This window comes from Pterocles gutturalis, unplaced genomic scaffold (assembly GCF_000699245.1).
Source record: "Pterocles gutturalis isolate BGI_N339 unplaced genomic scaffold, ASM69924v1 scaffold15008, whole genome shotgun sequence".
In the NCBI taxonomy this organism is placed as follows: Eukaryota; Metazoa; Chordata; class Aves; order Pterocliformes; family Pteroclidae; genus Pterocles; species Pterocles gutturalis.
Genome location: NW_010118269.1, coordinates 1 through 11,439, shown reverse-complemented (window position 1 = coordinate 11,439; position 11,439 = coordinate 1). Strand labels below are relative to the sequence as shown.

Sequence of the window (11,439 nt, the reverse complement as noted above, 5' to 3'; positions counted from 1 at the left end):
CTTGCCCCCAGCCTAGGGCTGGCGGCCTTCACCCCGGGGGTGCTGGACCCTCCTGGAAGGAGGCGGGAGGCGGCGGGAGGCCGTGGCCGGGTCCCTCCTCGGTGCTGACGGTGTGGTCTCTCACCTAGCTCTGCAGGAGGACTTGGACAAGAAGCTATTCGGGCAGCACCTGGTGAACAAGGTGATTGTGAAGGCGGTGAGGGGCTTCCTGAACAACAGCAACGCCAAAAAGCCGCTCACCCTGTCCTTGCATGGGTGGACTGGGACGGGGAAAAACTTTGTCAGTAAGATAGTCGCCGAGAGCATTTATAAAAGAGGTCTGCAGAGTAAATTTGTCCATCAGTTTGTGGCAACGTTGCACTTTCCTCACGCTCACAGCATCAGTCTCTACAAGGTAAGGGCGTGCTGTGGAGCCGTGGCGGTGGGGCTCAGCTCTGCTGCAGCGACTGTGGTGGTGAATTATAAATGTTACGGCACCGTAGGTACTAGGAACCTACGTGTTCTTTTATGGAGCAAAATGTAGCCTGTGCTGGTTTTGGAACCTTCTCTACAGAAGTGGGTAAATCCCAACACCCATCAGGACTGATTTTCCTGTGAATGTCAAGTTTTTTGCGTGTGTTTTGCGGCTCTCTTTAGGGAAGAATGATGTGGTGAATTTTTCCTCTGCACTTTGCGTAGAGATGTGACTGACTTAAGGATAAGCGTGATTCAGCAGGTTTCTGTGGTTTGGTGATGTGCTGGTGGGCACTGCAAAAAACAAATAGTTTGTGACTCTGGAGAGGCACCCGGTGACCTCCAGGTGTGTCAGGTACCAAGGCAAGCTGCAGCTGGCTCTCTGAGGCATGGGTATGCCTTCCAGTTTTACTGCACACTGGGCAGGTTACTTTGTTTTTCTATGCATCCGTTTCCCAACTGAAAAACAAAATCACAAAATATTCTGTTGACAGAAAGGTACAGATGAAGGTATTTGGAATTGTCCTGCCAGTTTGCTGAGTGTCAGCGCAGTTCTGTAGGCAGGCGGATATTATGTGGGGCGGTTGCTCAGATGCATGTTTTCTGGTGTTTTTTTTTCTAACTAACTTTGTTAACAGTAGAGTTTGAATGAGTACCAGTGTCTTTTGTAGTACTGAATGTTTATATTCAGTTTCTATATGTTCAAAATGGGAATGGAATGATCCGCAAACCTGATTTCCAAATAGAGGAAATATCTGTTTCCTCTTTTACAGCTTATTTTTCCCCTTCTTGCAACTGAGCTGTTTTAAAATGAAATGGATCCTTTTCTGCTTTTGTTTCAAGGTGAATGTACTTGTGAAATTTGCTGCCTAAGGCAGTAGAAGGAACTGTTGTTCTTATCCACAATACACCCGGTGCCACCTGCCTGTGCCGCAGTTCAGGGACTGACTAAACAGTGAATAGAAAAAAATGATGAATCATTGAAAATTATGAGAACAGTTACTTCTCATTCATCTGCCAGCAGATCAGCCTTTGTTTTCCCAACTATTTAATTATTGATCTTAAATGTAACGCTTAGGTGAAAGAAAAGTGCAGCACTTAAGCGAGAGAATCTTTAAACACAATGAAGCATTAGCCCTTCTGAGTAATATTGTGTTTTAAGGAGGGAGATTGTCTTCATTTAACTTCTGAATGATTAAAACACAGGGTTGAGGATTGGATTCTCTTTCTACTTCTGCCAGTGACTGCAGGTGCAGTTTCTCACAGGTAGAAAATTTAATATTGTTCACAGCTTTGACACCTAAGTGACCAAAGTGCTGCCAAAAGTAATCATCTTACTTGTCAGGGCTTTGCTTTGTGTTGCTGTTCCTTGGTGATGCCCATCCTTTGTCCTTCTGTGCACTTTCATTTTTGCTATGTGTACAGGAATCTCACAAGAAGATTTCTTGCTTGTCCCACCCATCCTGTCTCTTGGTGCCTTACAATTTTTCAGAAACAGCATGAGATTTTGTTAGTTTTATTTACAGCTTTTAACCATGTTTTAGTCAAGAAGCCAAAGCTATTAAAATGACACAATTAAATGACTCTTTCAGGACAAAGGTCAATAAGCAGAAGTGTCATTTTCTGTCTTTTCAACACATACTCTTGCAGCATCTTTTACTGTTATGTCACTCAGGACCAATTGCAGTCATGGATTCGGGGAAATGTGAGCATCTGTCCCAGATCCCTCTTCATATTTGATGAAATGGACAAAATGCACGCAGGACTCATTGACTCCATCAAGCCATTCCTGGACTACTATGAGCTCCTGGATGGGGTGTCTTACCGACAAGCCATCTTCATATTCCTCAGGTAAGAAGTGGCTTCCCAGGTTTGCTGTTCTGTACACTCGAGGCCTTTTAAAACCAGCTCCAGCTACAATTTTTGTTTTCTCATTACCTAGCAATGCAGGAGCAGAAAAGATAACAGAGGTGGCACTAGATTTCTGGAGAAACGGGAAGACAAGGGAAGATATACAGCTCACAGATATCCAAAATGCACTGTCTGTCTCTGTCTTCAACAACAAAAATAGTGAGTAAAACTCTGATTGCTTTTGAGGTGGTAAAAATTCCACAAAAGGGATGGGCTGTATTTTTACAGCTGTGGTTTCGACTCGATGTGGCCTCCAGTTTGCAGCTAGCAAGGAGCCGCAATGCAGTTTTGGGGTCTACAGGCGGCTCTTGAGATGAAATGAAAGTTAAGGAGCTCTGTGTGCACCTTGGCTATCAGCTGTCCGTTGGATTGCATGTGTTGGGGGAAGTCTTTGCTGTGTGTTTATTGACATACTAATGGGCTAAAGGGAAGGAAACAGAAATCCTGACAGTACAGCTGGATATTGCAGTCACTGAAAAATCTTTAGCCAATAAAATGTTATGGGGAAGCCACTTCCTTGGTCCCCAGCTGACTTACCCTGTCTTGCTCAGTCTGTTAAAAGCCTTCAGGCAGTTATTTAGGAGATATTTATGGGGAACAGGCTGACATGCCAGCCCTGCTGTGGGCAGTCCAGTGCTTTCTAGGTTTCCTTGCACAGGACTTCTGGTGAAAAGGGTTTTTAAAGTAAGTATGGTCTAAAAATAACATTGGAAGCAAACTTGCTGCATTTTTTAAAAATATTAGATGATCTCTGAAAAAAAGGAGAAAGACAAGCTGTTTTGTAAGAGCTGATAAGAGATAGAAAATCTGTTCTCTAGGTGAGAGAGGGGAAGGTATGAGACTAGCACCTGGGGAGCAAGGCTTACACGCATTCCATCAGAATTCATTATTTCAGCCCCATTTATGTGTCTGTTCAAAACTTTATCCACAAAATACCATGAGAAGGGGTTTGTGTTTGGACTTACTTGTCCATTATAGAGCCCTGAAAACGGGTGAATTCTTACTGGTATGTAGCCGAAGGCTGCGATATGCCTCTTGCTCCCATTCAACCCATGGCAGTGTTCAGAGGAGTTTTTTTTTCCCTTTGTAGGTGGATTTTGGCACAGCACCTTGATTGACAGAAATCTCATTGACTACTTTGTTCCCTTCCTGCCTCTGGAATACAAACATGTGAAAATGTGTGTCAGGGTTGAGATTGAATCACGCGGCTATGCTGTGGATGAAGACATTTTAACCAGAATAGCCGACGAAATGACCTACTTCCCCAGAGAGGAGAGAATTTATTCAGATAAAGGATGTAAAACTGTGGATGCAAAGCTGGATTATTACTATGACTTCTAATGCTTTATTGCTACAACCTGCAAAGAAGGAAATTTAACTTAATTACAAAGTGGAGAACCGGGGACATTTCATTTTTAAGCACTTTTTAAAGAAAGGAACGATATTTTTTAACTGGTGTGTAAATAAGCGGCAGTGCCTCTGCTTTTTTATTCTGTCACTAGTCACGGCTCCCAAGTACATCAGCCTTGTGTTGTCAAGGTAAGAACGAACTGTGTTGTGAATGTGGGTGTCTGTGTCTGACAGTGCCGAAGGTTCCTCTCGGATCATGTGTTGACCATCAGAACTGTTTGGCAGACTGTTGGCGTGTATAGAAGGACTGAGTTTATGACCTAATTTTAATGGGATTTTGGTTTGATGTGGATGATCTTTAGACAATATTGAGAATTTTTTAATCAAAGTTTCTATGTCTGTGAAAGCCTTCATTGGATTTATGTGGCTATAACTGCATTAGAAGTAGGATGTGTGTCTCCTTGAGCAGCTTGGCTTCAGTAAAGATAAGGGAGGATTCCATAATTAAAAAAATCCAGAGTCTTCTATCCAACATGGTGCAGTACCATTGTCTTTCTTGAAACAGTGGTATTATTTGGCCTCCTGCATGTCAAACCAAGAATATGAAACTCTTCGGTGTAAATAGTGTTCAGAAGGTGGACTTAATATTACAAGGAAGCGAGTTAAAATCCTTGACTGCCACATCAGTGTAGCTGATTCCTATTTTTGGTTATTTTTTATGTATAAAGTTGCCCTCAGTGTGCTTTCCCGGGAGGGAGAAAATTGTGATTTCTGACTGGTGAGTCAGCTGCATGGAAAGGGTGTAACTTGTTGGGGAACATGTACAGGTTATAAATTTTACACAAAGGAAATGGAAGAGAGGTTTTTCCTTTTCACCTGTATGTAAAATCGAAGGGCCATCTTGCAGAGTTCTCCCTTTTTGCACTTCTTGCCTTTGAGGAAGGGATGAAGACAGAGCCAAAAGCTTTTGAAAAAAAAAAGTGAAATATGTCAATTTACATTACTGTGAAGAGTGTCGAACTTGTTTCTAACTGTGAGCACTGCAGAGGCTTTTTTTCACTCCAGTTTCTATTCAAAATAAACTTTTCTCATGGGTAATGTATTTCATAGCTATTTTCTGGTGTTCTTTCCATTGAGTGATTTGATGTTGAGTTTGCACAGACTCACTGATTGTTGAGGAAGACCGTAGTACATTTCTGGCTGTGCTTGAATACCAGTATCTCCCTTCTTGAGTTCAAATGGATAGAGGGAGGAGGTGTGACTCTCTGCTACCTAGTGAAAGGGAAACCAACGAAGTTCGGAGTGGAACTGTGCTTCTAGACCATTGGTACTAATTACACTTGCATGGTTTTTGTAGAGGCAGACTTTCCAGATGTGTATGTGCTCAACAGTATCATAAGGGTGATTTTATCTTCTAGAGACTAGTTAAAACCCTGCCTCTTGTCTCCCCTCACTGTGGTACCACTGACTGAACACCCTGCAGGCTCTGGTTGAAGCCACCCACATCTTGATGTTTTCTCTGCAAGGGGAAAAAAAGGGTCAGTAAGACTTCAGCTGTCCAGTTCTGCTCTGAAGTTGTGTAAAATACAAATTATCAGTCCTAGAATTTGTCAGCAAATGCGTGCTTTGAACTCGGGTGTTTATCTGTTTCTTTGACCTCCTGATTATAGCAAATGACTGGCTAACGAAAAAAGCAGACGTGAAAACAATAAACTTTTAATGCTGTCTGGTACCTTCTCATCAAAAGAAACAGTTCAACCAAGTGGTATTGTGGCTTTTCCAGCACTAACTACACTCTTACTTCTGCTTTATGTGCCATTGCAGCATTGATACCAGCATATTGGTAGCAAGTATTTAATTAAGCTGTAGGTGGCTTAGAGTGGATGGAAGCTGCCTCTAGAGAGTGTGGAAATGATGTTCAAAGGGTTGAGACTGCTGCTGTTTAATCTCTTCTCTGCCCTTTCAGCAGACCTGGCTAGGAGCATCTCCTGCATCTGGGTAAAAGCACCGGGTGTGCCTGAAATCACTCCCAGCTTTGATCCTGTCATTATCCCTCTGCTTTACACTGCAGGGTTTCAAAGCTGAGACCCTCCCTCTGTCTTTCTTGCTGTGACTGGGTAACTTTGCCATTATTCTTTTTTATAGGCCACTTGAAACTGGATCAGACAGCCTAAAGGAAAATGACAAATGGGGGAAAGGTCTGATTCCTGAGAGAAACAGTCCATTGGCCAGGTGGGAGTAGCTGAGCACTTGCTGAGACTGAATTTTGTTTGTTCTTACCAAAGTCCAGTACAAGCAACTGCTGCTTTAATTCAGCCTTTTTCTGCAGGGAATGTTCCAAGATCTCATGCTGTGCTCATAAAATTAGAGGCTATGGTTAAAACCCAGCGATGTGTTGCTTTAGACCAGACAAGCTGTCATGTGTGCAGAGCAGTGCAGGCAGAGTGCAAAGTCCAGATGAACAGCTTCCGCTTCCCATATATGGTGTGTAATGAGCTTCCCTGTGCATCATTACAGTACAACACACAGTTCACAGCAGCAGGAACAAGTGACTGGTCAGTGAGGTGTGAGTTGTTGTGGTTTAACCCCAGCCAGCAGTGAGCACCACACAGCCGCTCGCTCACTCCTCCCCCAGCAGCACGGGGGAAGAGAACTGGAAGGGTGAAAGCGAGAAAACTCGTGGATTGAGATAAAGACAGTTTAAAATTATTATTAATTTATTTCAATTATTAACAAGTTTTAATGAAAATAACAAAAAGGGAGAGAAATAAAACCCAAGAAAGACAAGTGACGCAAATTAAAAACAACTGCTCACCACCAACTGACTGATGCCCAGCCAGTCCCTGCGCAGCAGCTCCCCGGCCAACTTTCCCCCCAGTTTATATGCTGCTCATGATGTCATATGGTGTGGAATATCCCTTTGGTTAGTTGGGGACAGCTGTCTCAGTTATATCCCCTTCTGGCTTCCTGTGCAGCCCCAGCCCACTCGCTGGTGGAGGAGCACCAGCGTGAGAAGCAGAAAAGGCCTTGATGCTGTGTAAGCCTGCTCAGCAGTCAGGGAAACATCCCTGTGTTATCATCACTGTTTCCAGCACAATCCAAAACACAGCCCCATAGTAGCTACTGGGAAGAAAATTAACTCTCTCCCAGCCAAACCCAGCACAGTTGCCACAGCTCTGCCTCCCTTGAATTAGGCCGTTATTTACACACTGGCTTTTTTTCAGTGCTAGGGAGGCTGCAGATGCCCTGGCCCCTGGAGATATTATGAAAGCCTGTATTCCTGTCATGCCTTTGCCAGCTAGAGGAGAGGTGAAGTGCCACCAACCATGAATGACAGCTTTCCAGACATAGCGCAGAGAGGAGGAATAGTTAAGCTACCTGAGGATTACTTATCCCACAGTGGGGTAGGAGGTATCTGTTAATAACAATGAAGCAGAGCAGGCAGAGGCTTTAAGCCTTTTTCATAGGTGTTTGTTTCTACTGAGCTGCATTTAACTGCTGAATTCCGTACTGTGCTGTTGGATGACTCAACATGTTTTAATATCAACGGGTTATTTAATCTGCTTATAAAACAAATTTTTAAGAATAAAGGAAGCTTAACAGAAAACTGCAGAGCAGCTGCTTGAAAACAGCATAAAATAGTACTTCCCTATAGCTGAAAATGATTAAACCAAGAGAGAAAAGTCACTTAAGATTTATTCCAACTGCAGTACAGTAGGAATATTTAGTGTTTGGAAATTGCACAAATATTTTGCATTTGGAGTAACTGAAACTGATGCAGCATTTCCACCTGTGAATAAGTCAGTTAACAGGCAAAACATTATCCATGAATAGCAGCAGTCCAATGTCCCAGGGTTAATGGCTAGCTAGCATTTGGCTCTGGAGATTGCATCAGTCTGAACAGTTTGCCAACATCTGACAAATTCCTTGTGGGGTTGTAAAAGGCAGTTGACACTTCTAGTGTAGAGCTTAAGGTAAATGCTAAGCTCTCTGTTGTAATTTGAATGAACATAATAGCACTGAGACTTAGGAAGCTTTGCATCACATCTTAAAGCAAGTTTAAGTACAAGTGAGATGCTGCAGCACAAAAATAGCCCAATCCCTCATACCCGTTAAAAAACCCACTACAATCAATCGATAGGCACTTCTGTCTCGCACTACAATATTTGATCCACGAGTGATGGATGATGAAAGTTAAAGCTTGCAACAGTGTTAAATCCCAGCCTTACCAACTGGATGAAGGTTAAGTCAATCTTTCCCCGCTTCCCAACTCATCACTCACCCTTCCCACACAGATATTCTTCAATGTTAAAAGCTACTATAAACCATCTAGTGAGGTACGTGATTGTTGTTGATTACTCCCATTTCCCCTGCTCCCTTCTCTGTGGCTCTCTAGAAAGAGCTTTGTGTTGCTGTTGCTTACACTTCAGTATAAAAATACACTATTAAAAATAAGTTCTTCCATGGAAGTGTCTTCCAAGCATTACCCACTCCTACGCTATGGGGTGCAACTGGGAGGGACTGCTGAAGATTTTGCAGCCTTCAGGCCCAGGAGCCTGCGTGCGGACTAACGTGACAAGCTGTAACAATCAAATCCTCAGGGGAGGTTTTTCCAATTAAGAACAGTAAGACTAGCCTAGTCTGGTGCAAGAGTCAGATCCTTCAGATGGGTCCCTCTGCTTAGGAAGACAAGCTCCCTGGAGGTACCACACAAATTCACTTACCCCCCTTAGTGAGAAGGATATAAAGTTTCTTCTACAATTTCTTTTTCCCCCAGGGACATGCAATTACTTCCCTTCCACACCCTTTCTCTACCATTTAGTAACCGACTTCCCTGAGCTCATCGTGACTTTCCATATTACTGTAGCAGGAGATGCGATACGATGCCACAGCTCAGACATAAACTATAATCGTGCCCTTTTGTCTCTGAAGAGCTGAGGCTTGTCTGCAGAAGCCACAACAGCATCAATCTGCTGTGAAGGACAGGAAGCCTTCCACCATCCCATCCTCTGACTGCATCGCATGGAGGTATTCACCCTTGCAGACCCTACCACAGTCCTGAACACACCACACATTCCTTCATTTCACTAGCCCATGATTGAGACCATGTATAAGAAAGGGAACGTGACTGCCTGGAATAATTCTTCTGTTCTCCTTTGCTTTATGGAAACAGGAATTAAATACTTAATATCCCAGCACTTGGAAGAATAACGCAGGAGAGGCTGTATCCAGTGCTGAATGTGTCGCACTCAGAAATTCTCTATAGGTTAAAAAAAAAAATATATAAAGGGGGCAACATTTGGATACCAGCCAGTTCAGAGATGAACAGTGGGATGTTAAAAATAAAAAAAAAAATTTAAAAGCCCACGCTGGTATTTTCACCATAGTCCCTACAACAGTAAAAAAGCTTTAGTGCAAATACACAGATTTCCAAAAGCTCTGAAAGTGCTTTGGAGACCTGAAGGTTAATCAACCCTTGGCTTTCGTATCTCTCATCAAAATGTCTTCATGAATATCCAGCTTGGCCTGTACAGTCTTGCAGCCTTTATCAGAGTAGATTTTCTGCTCTTTTGGGAAGAACGTCATCTCATCAGCCACTGCTTGAACAACCTTCTCATCGACAGCATAGCCACGGGCTGTCATTTCAGCCCTGACGCACATCTTCACGTGCTTGTGCTCCAGGGGCAGGAAGGGGACAAAGTAGTCAATGAGGTTCCTGGCGATGAGGCTGCTGTGCCACAGTCCACCTGGAGGAGTTGGGGGAATAGGAAAAGCAGGACAGGGTCAAGAGATGAACCCTGTGCTATGAAGTAAAAGGAATTTCCCGTTTTCTGGGGAAAGTGACTTACTGTTCTTGTCATTGAAGACTCCTACAGACAGTGTGGGCTCCAGGTCTTTCAAGTGAATCTCTTCCCTCTGCTTCCCGCTTGTCCAAAAGTCAAGAGCTGCTTTATTAATTAAGTCACCACCTGCATTGCTATTCCGAAAAGAAAAACATACAGTGGTGAATACAGACACAACTGAACCAGACTTTCTTTTTTATCCAGTTACACATATTGCTGATCTTTTTGATATCAAACAAATCACCAAAACAGAAACCCATAAGCCAAAATTCAGGGCAGTTTCCAAAGAGCCGTCACCTTGGAAGCTGAAACCCTCTTTCTTTCTCTACCCCAGATTTTATTGCTGACCATGACATCACATGGTATTGAACACTCCCCGGGGTAGTTCGAGTCAGCTGTCCCCCCTGTGTCCCCTCCCATCCTCTTGCCCACAGCAGCCTACTCGCTGGGGGCAATGTGGGGAAACAAGAAGGCTTTGAGGCTTTGCAAGCACCATCCAGGAACAGCCAAAACATTTGTGTGTTATCAACACTGTTCTAGTGACAGATCCAAAACACAGCACCAAGCCAGCTGCAGTGAAAACAGTGAAGTTCATCCCAGCCAGACCCAGTACATGGTGCACCCGTCCCAGAGAACTTCCCCAAAATGTGAACTCTCATACGATCTGTGCTCTGGGCTGGGCTCAGGAGCTCAGCACGCTGCCGTGCTCTGCTGCACCACATCAGACCTGCTCCACTCCAGCCACAGGCCACACTAGAGCTCGCAGTGCTGCTCCCCTCTGTCTTTATGGAGAGGGTCTCTGCTCCAGAGCAGTTCTTTTGCAGTTCTTTGAATGAGATCCCATAGGAACATCGTTATCATCATAAACACTGATTTAACTCAATATCTTAAAATGATTTAAATCGGAGCTACAGACCTGAGGAAGACGAAGATGGCTTTTGTGTAGGACACCCCATCAACCTGCTCGTAATAATCTAGGAATGGCTTGATGGCATCGATAAGACCTGGGTGCATTTTGTCCATCTCATCAAAAATGAAGACGGAGTGAGGACAGGCACTGACATTGCCTCGAATCCAGTTCTGCAGTTGTTCCTGGAGAAAGAGGTTGTAAAGCACTAAAAAACGAGTTCTTTTGGAGAGGTACCGCAAGATGCTTGTATGTAACAGCCAAAACACTGGTGCGTTATCAACATTGTTTTTGCCACAAAAGCAAAACACAGCACTGCAGGGAGAAAGTTACCTCCATCCCAGCCAACCAGTATGCGCAGTGTTAATAACAGGATTCCTTCCTAACAGCAAGCCCACAGAAATCAGCAGATGGCATCAGTGAGAGCGCAGCACCGGGAAATTACTCTCACTTTACATTTCCTAGCATTTTGCTGCCTTTCACTTTCTGCTTGCATTTCTCCCTCAAAGCACCAACTTTGCAAATACCCAGCTGTACCCCTCCAGCTGTCCGGTATCTGGGGGTACACATGCAGCACAAACAGCCAAACCCCCCTGTGCTAGAGGTTTTAGGAAGTCAGGGTAACCAGATTACCTCGTGTCCCTCCTCACCTTGTAGAGCTTGAGCTGCTCGTGGTGGGGGAAGTGCAGGGTGGCCAGGAAGAGATGGACGAACTTGCTGCGCAGCCCGGCGGGGTGGACGTGCTCCGCCAGGATCTGGCTGAGGTAGTTCTTGCCGGTGCCGGCCCAGCCGTGGAGTGAGAGCGTCAGCGGCTTCTTGGGGCTGGGGTTGTTGCTGAAGCCCAGCACTGCCTTCAGCACCACCTCCTTGGCCAGGTGCTGCCCGAAGAGCTTTGTGTCCAGCTGCACCTTCAGCGCTGCGGGGAGAGGGAGAGCCCTGCATCGTGTGGCCACCAAAGGGTCTCGGTCACTGGCC

At 44.5% G+C, this 11,439-nt stretch overlaps 2 protein-coding genes across 2 annotated transcripts; one reads left to right on the top strand and one right to left on the bottom strand.

Annotated features, from left to right (window-relative positions):
- Window positions 1-59: 59 nt before the first annotated feature.
- Window positions 60-3,956, top strand: TOR1A (torsin family 1, member A (torsin A); the record flags this gene model as incomplete). The annotated part of the gene is made up of 4 exons (XM_010076142.1): window positions 60-394; window positions 2,129-2,304; window positions 2,396-2,523; window positions 3,455-3,956. Coding segments are annotated over 4 exons (890 nt in total), but the record flags the coding sequence as incomplete, so codon positions are not given.
- Window positions 3,957-9,183: 5,227 nt separating this feature from the next.
- TOR1B (torsin family 1, member B (torsin B)) lies at window positions 9,184-11,387 on the bottom strand (the record flags this gene model as incomplete). The annotated part of the gene is made up of 4 exons (XM_010076141.1): window positions 9,184-9,461; window positions 9,564-9,691; window positions 10,474-10,649; window positions 11,115-11,387. Coding segments are annotated over 4 exons (855 nt in total), but the record flags the coding sequence as incomplete, so codon positions are not given.
- Window positions 11,388-11,439: the final 52 nt, after the last annotated feature.